This window comes from Loxodonta africana, chromosome 7 (genome assembly GCF_030014295.1).
Source record: "Loxodonta africana isolate mLoxAfr1 chromosome 7, mLoxAfr1.hap2, whole genome shotgun sequence".
Classification (NCBI taxonomy): Eukaryota; Metazoa; Chordata; class Mammalia; order Proboscidea; family Elephantidae; genus Loxodonta; species Loxodonta africana.
The window spans coordinates 91,161,556-91,187,563 of NC_087348.1; the positions used below are offsets into that span (position 1 = coordinate 91,161,556).

The 26,008-nt window shown below is 41.5% G+C and overlaps 1 protein-coding gene across 1 annotated transcript in view; it reads left to right on the forward strand.

Moving 5' to 3' along the window:
• Window positions 1-26,008, forward strand: part of MRPL48 (mitochondrial ribosomal protein L48) — a 100,150-nt gene that overhangs the window by 18,029 nt on the left and 56,113 nt on the right. Inside the window, exons 4-5 of the mRNA XM_064289512.1 lie at window positions 14,137-14,318; window positions 24,091-24,143. Of these exons, the coding sequence (XP_064145582.1) occupies window positions 14,137-14,318; window positions 24,091-24,143 (235 nt within the window). The remainder of the gene's footprint in view (window positions 1-14,136; window positions 14,319-24,090; window positions 24,144-26,008) is intronic.

The window sequence follows — 26,008 nt, forward strand, 5'->3', positions numbered from 1 at the left end:
GGCCATTGGTATTGAAATGTTGTTGTTAGCCCCTCTCCCGCTCAAGGTGACCTCATATTCAACAGAACAAAACAAAAATGCTGCCCAGCCCTCTGCCATTTTCATGACGAGTTGCAGATTGAACCTAGTCATCCACAAGGTTTTCACTGGCTGATTTTCTAAAGTAGATTCCAGTCCTTCCTTCCAAGTCTGTCTTAGTGTGGAAGCTCTGCTGAAACCGTACAGCATCATAGCAACACACAAACCTGCATTAACAGATGGTTGATGACTGTACATGAGGTGCATTGGCCTGGGAATTGAACAGGCCTCTTGCCTAAGAGAATATTCTATTGAACCACCAACGCCCTTGTTTATTAACATACATTAGTGAAAATTTTTTAAAGTGAAACTGACATTTTGACTCTTGGCTTCCGACAGGTCTCTCTAGTAACTAGGCCAGGAAAGATTTAGATTTCTAAAAATCCTACCATCCCAGACCATATATTAAAAGGCCATTCTATAAGCTTTATGGCCTGAGGTAAACTTTTATTTTCTTTATCAAAGACAAGAACTTTTGTTTGTTTGTTTAATACTGACCCAAAACAATCCTGAAAATCAGAATTGACTACTGTCTTAATGATTTGAACTACACACACAAACTTCTGTCTTTATTCTGGAAGCAAAACTGTTCTGAATGTTCTACTCCTTACACCGTTTTATAATTGCAAGTAAAACTCCACCCAATGATTTTTTAAAAATTGTTTATTAGCACAGGTTTTAAAGAGAACTCTGGGTCTTAGTCGCAGCTGTCATTAACTTCCTGTGACTTTGAGCCCTCGGGCCTAACTCCCTGTAAGCTTTAATTTCTTAATTTGTAAAATGAGATCGGCCTAGGACCCAGTGATCTCTAAGTAAGGTGGCCAGGTGTTCTGGGACAGTCCACATTCACACTGGTTGTGCTGAGCTTAATAGTGTCCCCTTAGACTCTCAAAGGTGTCCCCGTTCGGACAATAAATTATATGGCTACCCTATGTAGGAATCTCTGATTTTCAGTAGTTCTGATAGCCCAACCTCCGGCATTGTGACCTTGGAAAGGTTTTGTGGTGACATCATCTCTGCAAAACTAAAACCCACTGGACTCCAGGGAATACGTTGCAGTGCAGGAGACGTTTGCACTTCACACAAACGCCCAGCTTCCAGGCGAGAATCATTTCAATAGTGAACCACCTCTTTCCTTTGGCCCCGAGAGCCGGAGACTGAGAAGGAACACAGGGAAAGAAGGTGGTATTGAGTCAACGGCACCAGCAAAAGAAAGCGGCCCCACAATGCCCTGCCCAGGCACACTACGCATGGCCGCCCCTGCCGAGGTAGGAGGGCGAAACGCCCCACCTCTCGCAGGCCCCAGAGCGGCCAGGCCCTGAGAGCAAAACGAGCTTCAGCGGACCAATGGGGAGAGGCGAGGGCGGGGACTAGCCGGAGGCGTCGGGAGGAGGGGCAATGGGGGTGGTTGCGGCCCCTCGAGCCGGGCTCGCTAGTCACGCGTGCCACGTTATTCCCAGCCTTTGCGGCTGGAGTATGCCGGGTGGAGTGCCACCGTCAGCACTTCCGGGTTGAACTCCGGCTGAGCCGATCAGTCTCCACCGTATCCAGTGCTTGCCCCGCCCCTTCAAAGCCAGCCCTGGACGAAGCCCAGGTGGCCCCTCCTGTCCTTTGAGATGACTCATCCTTGCGTCCCAACTCCTAGATGAATTGGTACCAGGTGTGGCCTGACGAGTTTGAGCTTAAAATATTTTTTTTTCTGGTTATAAAAATACCTACGTATTTTAGGTGATTGGGAAAATTAAGAAAAGGGTAATGAAAATAAAAACGATTTATTATTCTACCAACCAGCAACTATCTTGTGATTAACTTTCATCATTTTTCCGGTGTTTTCTATGTATGTGTAGATTTTAACATAATTGGAACAATGCTGTATAGAGTTATACATTGTTTCTCACATGCTAAGCGTTTTTCTTTGTCATCTTAGTTGCATAAGCTCCTTGCTGTCCAGTCGACTCCAACTCATAGCGACCCTATAGGACAGAGTAGAACTGCCCCTACAGGGTTTCCAAGGAGCAGCTGGTGAATTTCAACTGCCGACCTTTTGGTTAGCAGCTGAGCTCTTAACCATTGCACCACCTGGGCTGCTTTTAATTTCATATTGTTGGAAATCCTGGTGCCTAGTGATTAACTGCTTTGGCTGCTAGCCAAAAGGTCAGCAGTTTGAACCCTCCAGGCACTTCTTGGAAACTCTATGGGGCAGTTCTACCCTGTCCTATAGGGTCACTATGGGTCGGAATTGACTTGACGCCAACAGGTTTGGTTTTTTTTGTTTACATAATATAAAATATTCCATGGATGAATGTGCCATAATTTTCATACTATTTCCCCACTAGACATTTAAACACATTTGAACTTTAACTGGATAGCACATTTGGTGGTGGGGTGGACAGGGAAGGTGAGGCAACTAAGAATTGGCTATTCCACAATTCTGTAAAGTTAATTCACAAGAATGACAAGATTTTAGAGGCTTGGAGCTTTACAATTTTAGGATTCTAGAGTATTACAATCTCGAGAAACTCAGAATCATAATATTTTGGGGTGGTAGGGACCTTTGAAGAAGCAAATCCAAATTTTCACCAAATGTAGGGCTATCTAACAATCAGAGCCTTCTCAAAACCTTGGTCCTTTACATTTATAATGTCACCTCATTCTAACTTAGTGTCTCTCCTGTGTCAAGATGGCCCTAATGAGTCTTCACAGACTGTCAAGAAGTTTGGCCTTCCAGCCCCAGCCTGCCTAGCTAGAAGCTTTCCTAAATCTTAAATGCTACTTCTGTTGCACTATAGTTTCTAATTAGGCAGATAAGCAGGATAGGAAAGGGGAGTTTTCCATGGATTTATTTATTTGGTAGGAGAGAAATCACTTTTTCGTCCTTGTATTCGTTTTCTAGAGCTGTGGTAACAAAGCACGGCAAACTGGTGACTTAAAACAACAGAAATTTATTTTCTCTCAGGTCTGGATGCTAGAAGTCCAAACTCAGGCTTTCAGCAGGCAAAGCTCTCTCTAATGGCTGTAGGGGAGAAACCCTTCCTTGCCTCTTCTAGCTTCTGGTGATCCCAGACATTCCTTGGCTACCAGACATTCCTCGGTAGCATAACTCCAATCTCTGCCTCCATCTTCAAATAGCTGTCTTTCCTCTGTGTCTCTCTCTGCCTCTATGTCTCTTCACCTTTTATTATATGGAGACCAGTTATATTGGAGTAGAAGAGCCCTGATGGTGCAGTGGTTAAAGAGCTCAGCTGCTAACTGAGATGTCTGTGGCTGGAACCCACCAACCCCTCCGCAGGAGAAAGGTGTGGCAGTCAGGTTCCATAAAGATTTATAGCATTGGAAACCCTATGAGGCAGTTCTACTCTGTCCTACAGGGCCGCTATGGGTCGGAATCCACTCTATAGCAGTGGGTAAACTGGAGTAGGACACACTTTACTCTAGTTGGAAACCCTGGTGGTGTAGTGGTTAAGTGCTATGGCTGCTAACCAAGAGGTCAGCAGTTTGAATCCACCAGGTGCTCCTTGGAAACTATATGGTGCACTTCCATTCTGTCCTATAGGGTCGCTATGAGTCGGAATCGACTTGACGGCAGTGGGTAGTGGGAACCTCATGTTAATGAATTATATCTGGAAAGACCCTACTTCCAAATAAGGTCACATTCACTGGTACAGGAGATTAGGACTTTGACATACCTTTTTTGAAGACACAATTCAGTGCATAACAATCCCTTTTAATCCCTTCCACGTGACCCTAGGGTTGGACGAACTGACTGCTCAGACTCAGAGGCTCTATAATACTTAATGATAACCTGGCCTGAACATGAGTTTCCAGCTAAAAATTATCAAAGGAGATAATGTTGAGTGGTAGTGACTGAATGAAAAGGGCACTGGGCTAGGAGACCAAGAACCTGGGTCCACTTGGCAACCATGTGGTGTTAAGCAAGTCGCTTCAACTCTCTGAGCCTTAATTTCCTCATTTTTTGATAAGAGTCTTTCCTTACTTGCTTCATAAGACTAGTGATGAGCAATTCAGAAAATATATGCGAAGGTGCTTCAGAAAAAAGAAGGCACTATGTTGCTGTTGACATCATTGTTGCTGTTGGTAGTTGCCGCCGAATTGATTCTGATTCACGGCCACTCCTTGAGTTATTATACTAAGCCCCCCCCCAAAAAAAAAACCCCAAACTGATTCTGACTCATAGAGACCCTATGAGACACAGTAGAACTGTCCCATAGACTCTCCAAGGAGCACCTGGTGGATTTGAACTGCCTACCTTTTGGTTAGCAGCTATAGCACTGAACCAACTATACCAGCAGGGTTTTCGTTATTATTACTAGATGACATAACATTTTAAAAGGAAGGTTTTGAAATTTTTGAAGAGTCATTATAATTTGGAAAAATGAAGGAAGAGGTGTTGCAAAAGGCAGTGATATAGCAACTCCCATATGTCTACGTGGCTGAACACATAAGGGAGACATTCATGAGGCCGTTGACTAGGTTCTATGCTGTGGATAGCATTATTACCTCAGGGGGACTTCTGTTTTACTCTGAAGAATTTGGCTCTTTTGGTTTAAGGAACAGTTACCTCAAGTTGTTTAGGGTGGGGGTGGTCGGGTTTATTGAGCATTCCATTGTTAGAATGTGCATGCTGGAATCCCCTGAAATGCTGAGCAACTCAGTGTCAAGAATAGTTTGGATTCAGGAGGAGAGGGTGGTTCTGGATTCAAGAAGCCTCAGGGACCAGAGTAGAGATGGAAGTTTTTACTTCCTCTTAGCTCCTATTCACTTGAACTGAGCTTCAGTTCCTTCTATAAAATGGCAATAACAACCACAGAATTGTTCTCTAAGTGGGTCACTTCCTATGTATGTTAGAATAATGGAATCCAAGGCTACTAGACATAGAAGATCCTTAAGAAAAAAAATTATAAAAACAGATAAAATGGGAGCTACACTAGTTAAAGTGGAGGGCTGGAGTTTTGGAGGGTAGCCCCACATACTCGGCCTATCCCTCAATCTTAGAGTGCCCAGCCCATCATGCTCACTTTATAGATTTGGATACTGAGGCCTAGAGAGGAGAAATGACTTGCTCCAGGTCACATGCTGGCAGAGCTGGGACCAGAACCCAGATTTCCCGAATCCCAGTGTGGTGTTCTATCCCTGAATACAAACTGCCTCCTAAAACACAGTAAGAGTTTATATAAAAAGCTGAAATTGCCAGGAAAAAAAGTATTAATACCTCAAAGGATAAATGGGTAAAGAACACTAATAAGCAATTTGCAAAGGAAATACAGTGAAACCTGTGAGGGCCGGAACTCAGTGGGACTGCCTTGTTTTTCTGGGCCTTGCAAGTTTTCTGCCTTTGACAGGGTGCAGCCTTACCACTTTTTAATCGCTCATTTTAGTGGAGAATATTTGAGTTTTCCTTCTCTGACAGGTTTCTGCCTTATACAGTTTCTGGCTCTCACAGGTTTTGTTGTAAAATTGGATAAGAAAGAATAGGGGAGAAGAGCAACCACACTAGCAATAAAAATAAAAATGAAAACAAGGTACAATTTTTAAACTACCAAATTTGCAAAGATTCTTTTTTTAAAATTTATTTTGTGCTTGTTGAGAATATACAAGCAAAATATACACCAATACAACAGTTTCTACATTAAATTCAATGACATTGATTACATTCAATGTGCAACCATTCTCACCCTCCTTTTCTGAGTTGTTCCTCCCTCATTAACATAAACTCACTGGCCCCTAAGCTTCCTGTCTAGTAATTCTAGATGCTGTTGTCAATTTGATACCACATAGATAATTCTTAAAGGAGTGCAGTGCTCAAGGCAGACATTGTTTACCAGTTAAGCTAAACTATTACTTGGTTTTAAGAGAACTTAAGAGGATATTTTTGGTTTAAAGTTTAAAGATCATCTCAGGGCAATAGTTTCAGGGGTTCATCCAGACTCCATGGCTCCAGAAAATCTGAAGTCCATGCGAATTTGAAATTCTGTTCTGCATTTTCCCTCTTTTGATCAGGATTCTTCTATAGAATCTTTGATCAAAATGTTCAGTAACGGAGACTAGAAGGACTCTGGTGGTCATGGCCCCCAGACCTTCTGTTGCCCCAGGACAGGAACCATTCCCAAAGCCAACTCTTCAGACAGGGATTGGACTGCACAATGGGTTGGAGAGGAATGCTGGTGAGGAGTGAGCTTCTTGGATCAGGTGGACACTGAGACTATCTTAGCATCTCCTCCCTGGAGGGGAGATGAGAGGTTAGAGGGGGTTAGAAGCTGGCGGAATGGACACGAAAAGAGAGAGTGGAGGGAGGGAGCGGGCTGTCTCATTAGGGGGAGAGCAATTGGGAGTATGTAGCAGGGTGTATTTAAGTTTTTGTGTGAGAGACTGACTTGATTTTTAAACCTTCACTTAAAGCACAATAAAAATTAAAAAAAAAAAAGTTCAGTAATGGTATCCAGGCACCATACTTCTACTTCTTACGATAGCTATCATTAGAAAGTAATCTTTTATATGAAACTTTAATATAATCTATAATATCAAAAGCAAACATTTAGGATACCATCTTCATAATAGATTATTAAAAAAAAATTATTAGGTAGCTAAAAATGATAACTGCAATGGGTATTTTATAAACTAGGGAAAAGCTTATGTCATAAGGTACTGAGAACAAAACTGCCTCTAAAATTGTATGCAGGTGCTATTAAAACTATTTTGAAAAGACATGGAGAAAAGAGAAACATAATGAAATGTTAATATACCAGCTATCTTTGGGTGATGTAAAATTTTGTGGTTTTGTTTTTACTTTTCTCCAAATATTTTACAGTAAGTATGCCCTTTTATTTTTTTAAGAAAAGGGGCAAATAGGAGTAGCTTATCATGTCAACTATCTCTATCTCGATCACTAAACCCTGACGCCAAAGGTCTTAGTATTATTCAGCAAGCCCAATGATCATGCACAAATATTTTCTGGTGCCTACGATATGTAAAAAAAAAAATTTGTTTTTTTTTTTTATGATACGTAGATGCTATTAAAGACGCCGGGAGAAACTTAGAGCTGAATCAGACAAGGATCTTAAAATCAAAGAGCATGGTCTGCTCGTCAAACAAAACACTTGTGAAAATAACTGTAATATAAATAATAAAGTACATAAGGGAGGCATAGGAAAATGTGTTGAACAGAGTTATCAGCGTGGCAGGAGCAATGGGTATTTGAACGGGAACAGTTAGAATGGTAAGTTGGAGATAGATCATGAGAGTTTTACATGCCAAGCTGAAAAGTGTGTTGTTAAACTGGAGGGCTGTAAGAAACTATTGAAGGTCCTTGGGTGGTACAAATAGTTTGCAATCACCTACTAATCTACCCACCATGCAGCACCATGGAAGAAAGGCCTGGCAATCTGCTTCCGTAATGATTACAGTAAAAAAAAAAAAAAAAAACCTATGGAGTAGTTCTACTCTGTCACACATGGGGTTACCATGTGTTAGAATCAACCCAATGGCAATGGGTTAAGTAGTTATTGAAGTTTTTAAAATTTTATTTATTTGTTTATTATGACGTGCGTGTGTTTTAAAATCATGATGTCCATATGTGCCTCAAGAAGGCTGTTTTTGGGTAGAAACTGGAACAGAAATGGGAATGAGAATGGAGGCTGGTGATCATTTAGAAGGCCAGCAGAATTGTTTAGATGAGGTGATAAAAGTGAACCTTGGGCAGTAGATGTGGAGGCAAAAAGGAAGGAGCATTCAAATGAAGAGAGAGACTGGATAGTTGGAGAAGAAAGTCAGAAGCTCCTATCTCATTAGATCAAGGTGGTATACTATCTTCTGAGGAATTTGTTTCAAAAACTGCCTCTCCACATCTGATTTTGTAAAATCTGCACCTGTGTCTTCCAATCTCGGGCTGCTAGGCAGGAGAATTACACTAGTGGCTATAAGTGGTTTGCTAGGGTGGAATTTTATATTTTTCTGTTTCTGTTTTCTAGTACACATGTGCCATCTGGGCCTTAAGCAGCAGCAACACAAAGGGTTCTTCCTAGTCAATAAGACAACTTTTCTTTTTGTTGAGTAATACTGTAAACTACAAAGAGCGGCTCAGTGCTGGCCCATCTGAGGGGAGGGGGGAATAGGATAGCCTCTCAGGTGTCTCCCATTATGCCTATGTTGGAGGAGCTCTGTTTAGGGCAAGGTGGGCTAAGCCAACCTGAACACAGATCTTGGGCTTTCAGAAAGAATACCATCTCAGTTGCCCAACCAGCTGCCTAGTGAGTGGTTCTCTCCCTTCCTGCTTACCTGACTCCTGTGAGCTCACTAACCGCTTGAGCTTCCCTCTTGCAGCCTCTTTCATCATACTTTCACCCTCTCTCTAGGGTTAGGTAATCTCCACGTTTTCAGAGCAGCCCTGTACAAGCAGAAGAACTCTTCGTAAAGCCGAGGCTGGCTCTTCCTAGGTAGCTAGCTCTCTTCTAGCTCTGACCTCTTATCTTTTTTCTTTTACATGTGATTTTCTTTTTAACAAAACCATACCAAAAGAAAAAGAAAAAAAAAAAAAGGTCCCATTGAAGCTAAAGTCGTTTTCAATTTGAGGTAGCTTTTTTTTTTTTTTTTAAGCCATAAATTAAAGCTATTTGGAGCTGTTGGGAAACTTTCTATAAAAAGGTGACCATAAAATTGTTAGTTTAAAGGAAGTTTAACTTGAGATCAAACATAATCTTCTAAGGGCCTTCCTTTATTCTCTCTTATTCCCTAAGGCTTTCTCTGATGTGGTTGTGCTGAGGACTGGAGCAGGTTTTTTTTTTTTTTTTTTTTTTTGTAAAGCTTTTAAAGAGGGCTTACTTATAAAAATAAAACCAGAAAGGCAAAGCATCTCTGTGCTTTTTTTGTGGGTGCAAGATCTTGGAAAAATCTAAAATCCATGATGTCTAGGAACTTTTTAATCATCATTCATTCTTTACTTCATTTAACATTTATTGTAGCCTCATTGTTTCTATGGCCTGTGCCGAATGCTGGGGATACAAAGAAAAAAGAAAATTTCTTTTAAAATTCTTACAATCTAGTGAGGCAAGATATTCAAGTGAACCAATAATTATAATACACTGTGTTGAGGGCTTGAAAAACGGGCTATGGAAGTACAGAGGAGAGACCACATCATTCCTGTGAAAGGGTTGGAAGAGGCTTCATAGGAAAGGTAGAATTTGAGTGTGTCTTTTTTTTTTGGAAAGAGTAGGCGTTTTCCAGGTGAATGAGTAAACAAAGGTCATTTCAACAAAGGGAACTGCAGGTGCAAAGGCAGGGAGATGTGGCCAAGCACATCATGATTAGAGAACTACAAGGATTTTTATTTTGGCTGGTGTCTTAGTCATTTAGTACTGCTATAACAGAAATACCACAAGTGGACCACTTTAACAAAGGGAAGTTTATTCTCTCACAGTCAAGTAGGCTGCAAGTCCAAATTCAGGGCATTAGCTCCGGGGGAAGGCTTTCTCTCTCTGTCGGCTCTGGAGGAAGGTCCTTGTGATGCATCACTCTTCTCTTGGTCTGGGAGCATCTCAGTACAGGAACCTCAGGTTCAAAGGATGTGTTCTGCTCCTGGCGCTGTTTTCTTGGTGGTATGAGGTCCCCAACCCTCTGCTTGCTTCTCTTTTATCTCTTGAGAGAGAAAAGGTGGTGTAGGCCACACCTAAGGGAAGCTCACTTTACATTGGATCAGGGATGTGACCTGGTAAGTATGTTACAATCCCACTCTAATCCTTTTAACATAAAATTACAATCACAAAATCGAGGACCACTACAGAATACTGGGAATAGTGGCCTAACCAAGTTGATACACACATTTTTGGGGGGACATATGTTCAATCCATGACAGCTGGAGAGTATTATTTGTGTTGAAAAGGGTAGAAAATAAGGCTAGGTAGGTAGGCAGGAGCTAGAGAGTAAAGGACTTAGTACGTCACGTTCTGGAGTTTGGACTTTATCCTATAAGCCACTATAAAAACAAATAAGCCACTATAGGGAGTCATTATACATATGTGGCCCCCCACTGCTGTCAAGTCAATTCTAACTTATAGTGACCCTATAGGACAGAGTAGAACTGCCCCACAGAGTTTCCAAGGAAAACCTGGTGGATTCGAACTGCTGACCTTTTGGTTAGCAGCTATGACTCATAACCACCATGCCACCATGGTGTCCCACATGTGGCCAGTTACATTTAAATTAATTAAAATTAGATCAAATTAAAAGTCAGTTTCTAAATTGTAGAAATTACATTTAAATTATTCAACAGTAACATGTGGCTGGTAGTTATGATACTGGACAGTACTGATACAGAAATGCACATAATTGGAGAAAGTGCTATTGCATAACACTGCTATAGGCAGTTTGTGGGAGCCATTAAATGACCTTGGGCAGGGAAGTGACATAGTCAAACTTATGTATAGAAAGATCACTCTGATGGCAGCATAAAGAATGAAGGAGGGAGAAAGAGATTTGTCAAATCACTTTAAAAGTGAAATGATCACAAATTTACTATTTGGTTCTCTCTTCTTTAGCCCTACTGCCATAGCTGCCTTTTTTCCAACATCAATTCATTGTGAAAGGCAAAACTATCCAGGATTTAGTCCTAAATAATTTACTTCAGGCAGCCTTTTAAAGGTAACACTCAAATGTTCTACCCTTTAGGGATTTGGTAATGCTTTGCTGTTGGGTTGATTCCAACTCATTGGAATTGGACAGGGTAGAACTGACCCATAGAGTTTCCAAGCAGTGTGTGGTGGATTCAAACTGCCGATGTTTTGGTTAGCAGCTGTAGCTGTTAACCACTACACCACCAGGGTTTCCAACCCTTAGTCTATGTCCTACTCTAGGGTGATTGCCACAGGTGCTCCCAGGAAGTAAAGAGAGGGGCAGCAGCAGGCTGCAGGCCTGGTAGAATGGGAAACTTGCTTATCTGATACCTAGTTGTAGACTGATGGTTAAATACCCATCTCAGATTGTAACTCAGAATGTCCTTTATCTAATCAGTCACCAAATTCTGCCCATTCTACCTCCATTGAATCTCTCATATTGATTCCTCTTCTCTCTATCACTGCCTTAGACCCTCCTTCTTCTCACATTGCTCCCTTAATCTTTTGGCTGGTCTCCCTGGCTCTTTTCTCTCCTCCACCATTCCATTCCTCACTGAATCCTGACTGGTCAAAGCCTCCCTAATTCTCTGGCATGGCAAGAGTTATCTATCCTGCTTCTCCAGTCTTGTTTATCACCAGTTTCTTCTCTGTATCTACTTTTTAGCCAAACCTGAACTCCCTAGAACATTCAGCCCTCTTTCTCTCTTTTTCAAAACCACACCAAGGAAGGACTGGATCTAAGGTCTGTCTGGCTCCAAAGTCCAGGTTCCAGGCACATTCTCCCACCCCTATATGCTGACAAGAAATGTCATTGTGTAAATGGGCTGTAGGTGGAAGAAAAAGGAGAGAGAAGAGGAAGGTTTAGTTCAGTTCAGCAGATGTATATTACCATAGGCCATTCCCTGGGCTAGATGCTGGGGATACAAAGATGAATAAGGTATATCCTGACCTTGGGGAGCTTATAGAAGGATGAAGCAAGAAGGCAGGAACATTGGTACCTGGAGAGTGGCCTGTGGAGCTCTCTTGTTTTCCCCAAAGACATCTTAGTGTTTAAGTCTGGTGAGAAAATAAGTCAGAAAAGCCACAGAATGATGGATATGCAAGGATTTCTGGTCACATCTGTATGGAAAGTCCTTCTGGGAAGCTCAGTAAGCTCACATTCCTTTATAACGCATCACATCATCAGCAGAGCTTGACAACAATAATCTCCATCCCTACACATTCATGGATATTGTTAAGGTACCTTTACTGATTTCGTCTCCCTTCTGGGTCCTAGATTTCTGAACTTTTGAAGCGCTCTAGTAGTCTTGGGAATCCTCTTACATTCACATAAAGAGCTAACTGTCCACATGCTCTTCTCTCTCCTCCCACAACTTCATCCCTGGAGTGTATGAAAATGGATTTGTATCTTACCAGATTGTATTTACCTGGCCTAGACAAGGAAAGAAACACTTGCTGGCCTAGCCACCTCACCCTTTTGGAAACCTATAGCTGCAGTCCTTTGGAGTAGAAGGAGCACAGGCATTGCAATCAGACAGTTCACCACTTAAAATGTGACCTTAAGTTAACTACGGAACTTCTTAGTGCCACTGTTCCTCATTTATGAAATAGGTGTAATGATCTTTAACCTCACAGGCTTATTGGGAATATTGAATGAGCTCAAATAGCTGAAAAGACCTGACGACACATACTAAGCACGTGATAGATATTTGCTTATTTTCTTCCTATTTAAAAATTCACTTCTAAAATCCCCATAGCGTTTAGATACCCATGAGAGCAATAACCAGTCACTGTGGTGGAGGAGGTATGACAATTTATCTCTTCGCATGGTCTCCTAGCAACTCTGCCCCCAAAGGGAGAAGGGCTACCTTTGGGGGAAACAGGTTTACCTTATTTATCTCTGTTTGCAGCCCCTTGGAATTTCATCATAGGAAAAGTTGATAAAACATTAGGATAAGGGATCTTGGCAGCGTTTGTGACAACAAAGCAAACTATCATTGAAGCGACATTCATACTGACCAATTTCTATACCTTCTCCTTGCAATAGTAGTAATAATAGGAACGATAGTAGCAGCAACAATAAAAACGATTGCATGTACTCCCTTTGTTCACAAAGTTTGTGTGTATACCTCTGTAACTTAAATTCCACACTGTTTTATAATTGCCTGTTTATGACTTGGCCTCCCCACTCATCTCCATGAGCTACATAATGTTAGGGACTATGTCACATTCATCTGTGTTCCCAGGGTTCAGCTAAAGGACTGGCACTAAGTAGTACTAAATAAACGGTTGGTGTGTGTAAAGTAAGTAATGAATGTGTGCAGTGACATTATCATCTCATGTGAGAAGGCGTGTGTCAGAGGGAAAACACTTTGCAGTAATGGAGACTGAAATTCAGCTTTGCCTCACTTGATTGACATCAGACAAGTCACTTAACCTCTTGATTGCACAGTGTCCTTATCTGTAAAATCGAGTGATCTCACTAATAGGGTTGTTGTGAGGAATAAATTAAGTGACGCATTGGGCATAATGCATTGCACATAGTGATCCCTCAATAAAAGGTAGTTATTATCAATTATTATGTAGCAATTGTCAGAAAGGTTCACTTAGAGGGTCAGCCAGCTCATAAATCGAGGTTAGCAGTCAGATCTCCAGCTCTGTTAGATCCCGGGATGAATTAATCAGAAAGGACCTCAGTCCTTGAAGAACTCACAATAAATATTGGGAAGAGATAGTGACACATGATTAATGTATAGTATTGCATTGGGCAAATCTGCTGCAAAAGACCTCCTTAAAGTGTTAGAAAGCAAAGATGTCACTTTGAGGACTTAAGTGCACCTGAGCCACGCTATGGTATTTTCAATCACCTCATACGCCTGCCAAAGCTGGACAGTGAGTAAGGAAGACCAAAGAAGAATTGATGCCTTTGAATTATGGTGTTGGCAAATAATATGGACTATACCTGGACTGCTTGAAGAACAAAAAAAACCTGTCCCCAAAGTACAGCGAGAAAGCTCCTTAGAAGGGAGGACAAAGACTTCGTCTCACGTACTTTGGACATGGTATCAGGAAGCACTATTGCCTGGAGAAGGACATCATGCTCGGTAGAATGTCAGCGAAAAAACGGAAGACCCTCAACAAGAAGGGCTGACAGTGGCTGCAACAATGGGCTCAAACACAGCAACGGTTGTGAGGATGGCGCACAGGACGGACGGGCAGTGTTTCAGTCTGCTGTGCACAGGATCGCTACTTCTAAACCGACCAGACGGCACCTAACAGCAACGTGGTAGGTGAGATACCAGAGTTGTGTGCAAAGTAGTGGGGCAACACAGGGACGGCAATTAATTCTACCTGGAGAAACGGCAGTGAAGGTGACACTTGAGCTGCAGTGGGAGAGGAATTTGGGGAATTTCTATTTCTCGGCACTAAATCTCAGGAGCTTCCGGAACTAAAGTACTGCGAGAATTAAGCGAGGCTCGGTCGGCTATTGATACCGGACCGATCAAGGCCATTCCGTCACTGTTTTCAGGCGCTCAGGGATCGCGGCTGCTGGAGCCGGTCTTCGGCTTGCGTAACTATACGCCGCAGCAGCTAAGAATGAGCGGAGCCCTGGGAAAGGTAACCTAGGTCCCACGCACGAGGGGCGCGAGGGTGAAGGGGAGAGAGGAGAGGTGGGAGTGGCGGCGCGGGTTTCACCGCCTCTGCAGACATCCGGGTCTGAGACATTGACGAGAACAAGCCTCTTCCCGGCAGTCCTTGCGGCGCTCCCTTGTCTTCGCCCCGGGCGGCCGCCGCCATGCTTGGCTGCCGCCATGCTTACCTGCCCCTCGGCGCTGCTCGCCAGCCTTGAGCTCGGTGGCCTGGAAAAAGGCGAGCCCCGCACTGGAAATCACGATACCAGGATCTAGTCCAGATAAATCGTGTGACCTTGGGCAGGTCGTTTTATTTTTGCGTTGTCATCAAATAACGGAATTTTTTCCAAGAATACCGTTTTGACTTGCTGAACGGATTGGGATGTGAGGCTTCTTGGTGGTGATAAAGGAAGAGCAGTAATAAACTACACTTTTACTTCTAAAGCCTTATTTAAGTGACTGTGATAAAACGGTATGAACCACCATAAACGCAGTCCTTGCCCCCCCCCCCCGTTTTTAAACATTTCAGTAGTGCTCTCTCAGTTGTATCCTGCTGCTTGAATTAATGGCTCGTTTTTCACCAATTTATATTAACATTTTAATTTGTGCTTTAATTGTAGAGACTGAGAGCCCTGGTGGCATAATGGTTAAGCGCTTGGCTGTTAACTGAAAGGTCTGTGGTTGAAACCCAGCTGTTTTTGAGAGAAAGATACGGCAGTCTGCTTTCCTAAAGATTTAGGGCCTTGGAAACCCTATGGGGTAGTTCTACTTTGTCCTATAGTGTCGCTGTCAGTCGGACTCCACAGGCAACCGGTTTTTTGTTTTATCGGAAGCATAGATCAGCGTGATCATTGCTGCTCGTGGATCTGCCAGGCAGTTTACTTGGAATCAGCCCCTGAATGTCTCTAGGTTTGAGTTCCCCTAAGGGCCTAACAGTTACTTCATCATTTATGAAACAGTTTGCTGTTGTTCACCTTAGCCAGTTTGTGAGATTTTGGCCAGATCTAGTGCAAGGGTAGTAGGAAAAAAAAAAAAAAACAGGAAGTTTCAAAATTCAGTTGCTGAAGATGGTAAGATTGGTGACTCCACTCTACTGCCCTAATAGACTTGGTTCTGAGGAAGGCTGGAAGGGAGGGATGACTTATTAAGGAATCCTGTTTCCAACCATTTCATACTCCAGGAGAGTCCATGGGACTCTGTCATTAGGCAATCATTTAAAGATACACAGGCACACAGAACCCGTCCAAGTCTGATGCCACTTCCAGACTCCTCTGATGGTGCCTTTGCTCTCCCATTCTGCCCACCTGCTATGGCCATCTAGTCTCATTTTTTCCCAAATGCTGAATTACTTTCTTGATACTTAATCTTCTTGTGTCTTGTCCAAATGCTTCATCCTTGTAGTCTCATCTTTTCCATAAAACTGTTCTGACTATTCCATCTCAAATGCCTCTTTATTTTCTGAACTCCTAGCAGGGATCATCTTTTGGTACCTAATCATATGCAGTCCTGTGACCATCATTGTCACAGTCTGTTTTGAATTATTAGTTAATACTTTACTTTTTTTTTTTTTTACTTTACATTTACAAGGAAAGCCCATGGGGTTTGCATCTGATATGGGTTCTATCCCTTATTAGCTGTATGACCTTGGGCAGGCCATTTAACCTGTCTGAGCTTCAGTTTTATATCTGTAAAAATGTAGATGATGTCTGCCCCATGGAACTGTAAATACTATAGAAGATGATGTAAGTAAGAGGACCTTGTAAGCTGTAAAGGAATACTATACAAATAAGAATATTGATATTATTCTGTAGTTAATGAACTGCTTTCATTTGCATGTTTTTTTTTTTTTTATCTCCACAATATTACAAGATAATACTGACAGACACCACAGATAAGGAAACAGAAGCTTCTGGCACAGAGTCTAGTATATAATAAGGTCTCAAATATTCTACTGAATTAATGAATGCCTTGCTTATATGTCACATAGCCTTTAAGCGGGGTACTGAGACTGGTGCCTAAATTTTTTACCCCTCCTAAGACCCCACTTGCTTTTCTAAGTATTTCACAGCTCCCTAATTTGAGAATAATCCCAGCTTTCTTCATCTGTGAAATGAGGAATGAAAACCTCTGACCTCCCCAGTTGTTAATCCTTCCCTTCTTTGTGACCTATAAGGTCCATTATATTGATCTCACATTGTAATATAATTAACACTTTGCACATCTGCTTTCTTCACTAGAAGGGTTTGAGGCTAGGGAATCGTATTGTCTTCATGCACTTAGGGCACAGTGTACTTGGCTTAAAGTAGGTACCTGACGAATGTTGAATGAATAAGTGAATAAACAAATGTTGATACTACATAGTAAGTATGCAGGAGGCTTGGGAGTAGAACTTCTGACTTCTAGTCCACTGCTCTTTCCTTGGGACCCTAAGAAGTGTTTGGCTTCAGATCATCTCAAATTTTACATGGGTGAGAGAAGTCCAGGTTTGCCCGCATGGAGTTGGGTGGAATAATATACCTCTTTGGGCCAAAAGAAGTAGTGCAGGAAGGTGGATCCTGTTAAGACATCTAAAGCTGATACTCATCAGACCCCAGAAAAGATATTGATTGATAGAGATGGCAGGGTGGTGTCTGGGGGAATCAGAATGCACCAGGGAATGGGTAATGATTCACCTTCTGAGTCAATTTGCACAGGAAATTGATGACCCTGGAGTATCAAGTTCAGATCTGGATGTCACTCACCCTGTGATTATCCCTCTTTTCTCAGGCACTACCATATCCCTGAACCATAGGGTATGGCTAGGGGAGTGATGGTGATCACAAAAGGTATGCCAGGGTATGTCTAACCTATCAGCCTAGAGGGAGCAGCCTCAGGGACTGATGAAAAAGATAATAAGATGTTTTCAGGAAAAAATGTTGAAGGCTAAAATGGATCAGAGTTTCTGTGAACAGATAGCAGTGAGGATTGAAGCAAATGACAAACCAATAGACATGAATTAGGAAGACATAAGAGGACACAAACTAGGAGGACACAAATTTCAGAATGCCAAAAAGCCCAGAAAAACAAGAAGTTAGCTATTTCCTGATCACTACTAAACTGTAAGCTCAGGCACATAGGGATGGACATTATTCCATTTTTTTTCATGGTTTTAACTTCAGCACCTATCACACACTTAAGGTACTCAATACACATTGTTTAATAAATGACAAGCTGAACAATCACTACCTCCATTATCAACCACTGCTACCAATTTGACCATTAACCATGGTTTTTTTTTCCTGTACTTACTAATCCCTTTTCAGATATTATCTAATTTAATCATGTCAACAACTCTATAAGGTAGATATTTCTATAACCTCTTTAGAAATAGGAAAAGAGGTTCAGGAGGATTCATTAATTCATCAGCATATATTGCTTGAGCACGTTATGTGCTAGATAGAGCCCAGTGGAGCAGTGGTTAAGGCAATCGACTACTAATGGAATGGTCAGCTGTTTGAAACCACCAGCGGCTCAGCAGGAGAAAGATGTGGCAGCCTGCTTCTGTAGAGATTTACAGCCTTGGAAACCTTGTGGGGTCCCTATGAGTTGGAATCAACTCGATGGCTTTGGGATGGTTTATGTGCTAGTTGCTGAAATGTAGCTCCCATTTTCATGGACTTTTTGTTCCTTGCAAGAAACAGACATCAAACGTAGAACAACTTAACTGTGATAAATGCCTCAAAGAAATGATCAGGGTGCTATATGAGTGCGTAACAACAGGATTTAAGGAAATCTGAGCAGACAGGAAAGTTTTCTTAAGGAAGTTACATGATTAAGACTTAAAGAATGAGTAGGATTTAGGAAGAATATTCAGGACAAAGAGGAGAGCATGTGCAAAGACCCTGAAATGGGAACACACATGGACTTCCAGAGGGCCCGGAGGAGGTTGGGAGGGAGAGAAGTAGTGGGTCTTAGTTCAAGGGAGAGTGTGTGGAGAATTATGGAGATAAGAGTTGGGGAGATGGTAGAGGATTGGACTTAACACATTTCAGGAAAGCATTGTGAAACTGAATTAGTCCTGGAGGAAGTTAGGGAATTGGGCTTAACAGAGCCCAGCTGTGGCCCCCAGCAGTTGTGTGAGGTCAGGTATGTCTTTCCTTTATTTTTTCTTTTTTTAAGTTGAGATGTAATTCACATACTTTAAGATTCATCCCTTTAAGGTGGGTAATTCAGTGGTTTTTATTATGTTCATGAAATTGTACAACTATCACCTAATTCCAGGACATTTTCATCACCCCGAAAAGAAACCCCGTACTCATTAGCAGTCACTCCCCATTCTCTCCTGCTCCCAGTCTCTGGCAACCACTACCCTGTGTATGGATTTATCTTTTCTGGACATTTCATATAAATGGAATCATATATGAGGCCAGGTTTTTCTTAAGTGACTCCTCCAGTATCATACAGCTAGTACGATGGAAGTGCTGATACGAAAACCCAGGTCTAATCTAAAACTTGTGTTCCTGTCATGAGGACTCAGTGCAGTGACAGACTTGATGGTCAACATAGCAAATATTCAAAGGAGAATGACCAAAAGAAAAGCTATAAAGAAAGGCAATTTTTGAAAAAATTTGGGAAAAGAAAACCTGAGGGTAGGAGTGGGGAATGAACATTGCCTTCAAATACTCAAGGGGCTGGTAGGAGAAATAAGAAGTGAACTTATTCTCTGTGGTCCCGGAATGGGGAGCTAATCTCAAACCATGGAAGTTACAGGGAGACTGGTTTGGATTTTCTATGTGGAAGAACTTTCAGATAATTAGAAGTGTTTGAACGTGTTTCAGTTCCTGATCAGGGAGGTGCTTATGTAGTGGGAGGATCATTACGGGTTGAGGACTAGCGTTAGCCCTGTATGCGAGAAAGGTAGTGGTGGGCACTGACCGAGGGTGGGAGACCAGTGAGAAGGATTTGAAAGTATTGACGGATGGACCCTGGCAGGGACGGGGCTATGAAAGATGCCTAAGATAAAAGGAACCTCTGCTCTGCTGCGAGTATTGGAATCAGATCAAGGTGTTGTTCAGCCCAGGGAGGAAAATGAGAATTGTTGTGTAATTGCAGAGCTTGCTTTGCATCAGGAGTATGTCATTGTGGAAAGAACCCTGGTTATGGAGTCACCTGGAACACCACTTATTAGCTATGTGCATTGGGCATATTAATTTAGCTTCTGAGCTTTGGTTTCTTCACTATACAACAGGGTTAGAAATATTTACCTCACAGAGTGGTTGTGAGGATTAAAGGATGATATTTGGCACATTGAAGGTCCTCAGCAAATGGTGGGATTATTGAGGCTATTATTATCAGCATGTGAATTTCAGTAGTATAAATTGGAATCACTATTTTGAGCGATAGTGTGGCAGTATGGAAAACATGGCCTTTGAATTCCGGCAGACCTGGGTTTGAATTCTTGGCACCTCTTAACAAACCTACAACCTTGAGCAATTTCCTTAAGCCTATAAATTTTTTTATATATATTTTTTCTCTATAAAATGGAGGCAACTATCTGTAAAGGATAAGTGAACTAGTATATACAAAGTTCTTAGCACAAAGGATGCACTCAATACATGCTATTTGAAATAATATTTATTAATATATGAATATATTTTAATTGAAATGATCAATCCTGTTAGTAATATTCATAAAACAGCTTTCAGTTGCTTGCATCACAGGCCCCAGATTCACTGCTCTCACCACTCACCCTGGGGCTCTGATGTCTGAAGCTACTCACACACTAAATATTTTGCCCTGTGACAGGTTCTTTGGTGGCTGTGCAATCCTTTCCAGGTTCCCAGCTCCCGAGCTCAGGGGACAAGTATTTCTGTAACCAGCTGTAGCAGCTGTGTCCTCATTCATTCATTCACTGCATCACAGCCCTGCTCTTCCACTTCTCCATTCGCTCCAGAGCCGCAACTGCTCTTCATTTGCTGACTGAGGAGAGGGGGGTTGTCATTTGTGGATAGAGTCCCAAAATAGATTACTTTTGTCCTGGTAAACAATGCCGAGCATTGCAGGGGAGAGGAAGCACATTTCCCAGAGCTGAAGGGAGAGTTCATGCCATAATTTGAGTGTCTTCCAGAAAGTTGTCAACTCTTAAGCCTGGCTTTTAGATAATTAAATCCTTGGCTATTGTAGAAACTCAGAATTCTGAACAATTAAAGTGAGGAAAAAGCTGTCTCATCTAGATCTTCCCACCCAACGCCTCTTCTGTATGAAGTGACCCATTTAAAAATATATTCTGTTCACTCTGATTTTCTGTTCTGTTTGTCACGGTTGACAGATCTTGGACCTAGAGGGACCTTAGACTCATCAGCTCCAGCTCCAGAGAGGGGAAATACTAGCTGAGGTATGGCAGCTGGTAGTGGGGGAGCCGGCTAGAGTTCCCAGAGGCCCCCAGGACTCCCAGTTCCCGACTCTATCTTTTATGCCGGCCAGTATTAGGTTAAGCATATTACACACATACTTTACAAAATCCTTTAGTATCTTATTTAATTGTGATTTTTAGGATCATGTAGACATTTTGCCCTCCCATCTGTTTATTCACATCCGTCCCAGTCTTCGTGACCTCACGTTCTCCAGACTTTCCCTAAATTTGATCTTTTTCTTCCCTGATTCCCTAAGCACTAACATATTAAGTCTTATGAGAGAAGGTGTAGAATCATGGAAAAATTATGGGCTTTAGAGTCAGAAAAACCTAAGATCCTATGCTAGTTCTGATAGTAGCCTTGCAACTTTGGGAAGGTTACTTAATCTCAGTTTCCTCAACTATTAAACAGGGATAATATACTTGTAAGGTTATTATGATTTAGAAAAATGGTAGATACTCAACAAAATAAATGTGGGTGCTTAATAAATGGTAGTGATGATTATCACTCATTTGCTTTCCAGTCACTTATTTATTCATCAAAACAAACCTTTTTGAGTGTCTACGGTGTGCATGAGGAGTAAGACATGCCCCTTGGCCCTGAGGATCTCTTGGTTTAGCATATGGGCCCACAAGTGATCTTAAGGGTTTCAGCTGAATCTCTTGAAGTGTGTATTCGTTTGGTATGCTTTTGTCTGGGGAGAGTATACATGTCTTTGAGAAGATCCTCAGCAGCCTCTGTTAACACCCCAAAAGCTAAGAACTTCTTCTGACCATCTTCACTTGGATATTCTGCCAGGGGCACTTGTTGTTCATACCACCTATTTTGACTTAATCGTGTAATGCTGTGGTGTTGCTTCGCTGTTAAAGATGAATGTATATCCATATCTCCAGCCATTTGAACTCCTGTAGGGTAGGGATTGTGCATACATATTTTTTAACAGTTTTATTGAAATGTAACTCACATACCACACAATTCACCCATATGTACAATTCATTGGCTTTTAATATATTCACAAAGTTGTGCAACCATCACCACAATCAATTTTAGAATTTTTCATCATCCAAAAAGAAACCCTATACCCCTTAGCTGTTACCTATAGTGCCCCAGCCCCCTTAGCCCTAGGCAACCACTAATCTACCTTCTGTCTCTATAGATGTGCCTATTCTGGATATTTTCTATAAATAGAATTATATAATATTTGGTCCTTTGTGGCTGGCTTCGTTCTATAGCATGATGTTTTCAAGGTTCATCTGTGTTACATTTTGTTTTTCTATTACCTTTAATATTAACTATCTCTCTCCACAGTAGTAGGCACATAATAGGCTTTTTAAAAATAAAGCTTTTATTTTAGATTTATCAAAAAGTTACAAAGATCATACAAAGAGTTGGCATATACCCCACATTCAGTTTCTCCTATTATTCACATCTTACATTAGTATGTTACATTTGTCACAATTAATGAACCGATATGGACATATTAACTAACATCCATATTTTATTCAGATTTCTTTAGTTTTTACCTAACGTTCTTTTTTCTGTTCCAGGATTCCATCCAGGATACCACATTATATTTAGTTGTCATATCTCCTTAAGCTTTTCTTGACTGACAGTTTCTCAGACTTTCCTTGTTTTTATATAATAGGCTTTTAACACATACATGTTGTAAGAATTGAAATTGTTACCTGTAGTGAGCATGAGCAGGATTTTCTCTTTATGTTATAGGAGCTTAGCCCACTGCCATTGAGTCGATTCTGACTCATAGAGACCCTACAGGACAGAGTGAGTAGAACTGCCCTGTAGAGTATCCAAGGGTGTAAATCTTTTTTTTTTTTTTTAGTTTTTATTGTGCTTTAAATGAAAGTTTACAAATCAGGTTAGTCTCTCATACAAAAATTTATGTACACCTTGCTATATACTCCTAGTTGCTCTCCCTCTAATGAGACAGCACTTTCCTTCTCTCCACCCTGTATTCCCCATGTCCATTCAGCCAGCTTCTGTCCCCTTCTGCCTTCTCATCTCTCCTCCTGGCAGGAGCTGCCCACATAGTCTCAAGTGTCTACTTGAGTCAAAAAGCTCACTCCTCATTTTCTATCTTATAGTCCAATCCAATCCCAGTCTGAAGAGTTGGCTTTGGGAATGGTTCCAGTCTTGGGTTAACAGAAGGTCTGGGAACTATGACCTCCAGGGCCGTCTAGTCTCAGTCAGACTATTAAGTTTCGTCTTTTTACGAGAATTTTGAGGTCTGCATCCCACTACTCTCCTGCTCCATCAGTGATTCTCTGTTGTATTCCCTGTCAGGGTAGTCATCGGTTGTGGCCGGGCACCATCTAGTTCTTCTGGTCTCAGACTAATATAGCCTCTGATTTATGTGGCCCTTTCTGTCTCTTGGGCTCATAATTACCTTGTGTCTTTGGTGTTCTTCATTCTCCTTTGCTCTAGGTGGGTTGAGACCAATTGATGCATCTTAGATGGCCGCTTGCTAGTGTTTAAGACCCCAGGTGCCATTCACCAAAGTGGGATCCAAGGCTGTAAATCTTTATGGAAACAGACTGCCACATCTTTCTCTCATAGAGTGGCTGGTGGATTCCAACCACTGACCTTCCGGTTAGCAGCCGAGTGCCTTAACTACTGTACCACCAGGGCTCCTCATAGGACCTTAAGAACATTTAATATATATTCTCTAATTACTTCATAAAAAGATCCCTGTATGTTAAACACTCCCTTAGTAAATCTATACCTCTGATCTTTTGGGTGAGTGCCCCAAGGTCAAGGCAGGGTGAAACTGCAATAACTGGGGAAGGGGAGGCTTAGGGATAAAAGCTGCCACTGCCACTGCCTCTTCTCATTGTTATTGTCTTGTTGATGTTGGTATCATCATATTATCACTGAGAGAGACACTGTGCTGTAACAGGTGTAGCTTAGCCCCTTGTTAGCTATAATTTCTTGGAATATAACCTCTATGGGGCTCAGTTGCTTCACTTGTAAATTTGCCTTGGAGTATTGTTTTAAGAGTTAGAGAAGATTTAAGAAGGCCCCTTGCATTATACCTGTATACAGCAGATATGTAATAGTTGTTGATGGATATTAGAAAAAAATGGATCAAGATAGGAAACAAGGTAATATAAAGCAGGGTGAGGAAGGGGGCTTCTGTTTTTGAGAGTTTTCCGTAGGGGTAGAGTAAGAAAGATGAGGACCTTAGTTTGCCTATATGTTTGGTGTTAACTGTAGAACAGTTTCTTTGCTAGGCAAGAGCCTTTGAATCCTTTTGGTTTGTGTACTCTGAGTTTCTAGCCCTCTTTGAGAAGAGGTGCTTGGAGGTCTGTGAATGCTTAAGATTGTCCTAACATGGCTGTTTTGCTGTAGGTGCTGTGCCTGAGGAATGATTCCATTTTCAAACAAGCTTTTTCCCTTTTAAGGTAAGGATAACAGTAATTAAATATAGCTAATACTTGTGTTCTTTTTCATAGCTCACACAGGATTTTTCTTTCATCATCTTTATTTACATGTCTACTAAGTACCTCAAATCTTAACTCCTTTGACATCTTGCTCCTTTCCCATTCTCAATAAATGGCAACTCTGTTCATCTAGTTGCTCAAGCCAAAATCCTTGTCTTATTCTTGCAACTGCTCTTTCACTCTGCATGCAGTTCTTTTCATTTATTTGTTTTGTTGTTGTTGTTGAGAATATACACAGCAAAACACACACCAATTCAACAGTTTCTACATTTACAATTCAGTGACATTGATTGCATTCTTCAAGTTGTACAGCCATTCTAACCCCCTTTTTAAGTTGTTCCTTCCCCATTAATATAAATTCACTGCCCCCCCTAAGGTTTCTGTCTAATCTTTTGAGTTGTGGTTATCAGTTTGATCCCATATAGACAGTTCTTAAGAGTATAGTGTTCAAGGCAGACGTTCTTTACTAGTTTAGTTAAGCTAAACTATTGTTTGGTTTTAATAAGAAGACTTCAGGGGATATTTTTGTTTTAAAGTTTAAAGATTATCCCTGGGCAATAGTGTCTTAGGCTGGGTTCTCTAGAAGACCAAAACTAGTGAAGTGTATATATAGAAATAGAGAGAGAAAAATTTATCTAAAAGAAAGGATTCACACAGTTGTGGAGGCTGGCAAGTCCCAAATCTGTGGGTCAGATGTCAGGCTGGAGGCTTCTCCTGACTCACGTTGCAGAGGTTGACGAACCCAAAATTGGCAGGTCAGGTGGAAGGCTTCTGGCTCAAGGGGTTCAGGAACTGGCAAATTCTAAGATCTGCAGGTCAGGCGGTAGGCTGCTGGCTCATATTCCAAGAACCGGGGGTCAGAGGACCATGAGTTGGATGCAGGATCCAGAGAGAGCTTTCTCAGAACATCCATATATAGGGGACGCAGGTTGTACCCCCAAGGAAACTAACTGGCTTTCAGTTGATTGGCTGCTCACATTGGATTACAAAGTGGAGGATAATTACATAATATCTGCCAAACCACTGAGAATCATGGCCTAGCCAAGTTGACACATAACCTTAATCATTGCAAATAATTTCAAGGGTTCATCCCCATTGTTTTTCTCTAGGTGCTGATGAGAGGCATTTGGTAGTCTATTTCTCTATTCAGCAGATATTCCCTGGGTGTGGCAGCCACAGGATATAAAACAATGAATTGTATATATTCCTGGACCACATGGCACTTATGAGCCTGGGTGATTTCTTGAATTCTTTACATTTACTGAAGCCTTTCTCCCCTTTATGCCGTTCCATCTAAATCTAGTTTTTTCCATCGTTAATCAACCAACTAATATTTGTTAAGTACCTATCATGACAACGTGCTAAGCATTTTACATATATTATCTCTAATCTTTACAAAGACAGTACAGGAAAAATACAAATGTCTTCATTTTACAAAAGAGGAAACCAGCTCAGAGGGTTTAAGACAGATTTCAGTCCCATGAGGTAGGTACTATTATATGCATCTTAAAGATGTGATAACTGAGTTACAAAGATAAGAAGCAACTTGCCTAAGGTCACAGTTTGGAAACAGTGGAGTCAGTGTTCAGTCACAGATTTGCTTGTCTCTTATCTTGCTGCACAGTTTAGTTTCTGAAATGTGGTGGCTTCAGACCTTGCCTAACTTCAAGGGTAGAGTTGATAATCAAGATCAGCCCAAAACTGATTTCTGTGAGGTCGAGGTCAGACATACCTCCATTCTCTAACCTTTTTACCAGTTTTGACATCAGCTGTCCCTCTCACAGTACTCTCTGCTTCTCTGCTGGGTTTGATAATATGTTGTAGTG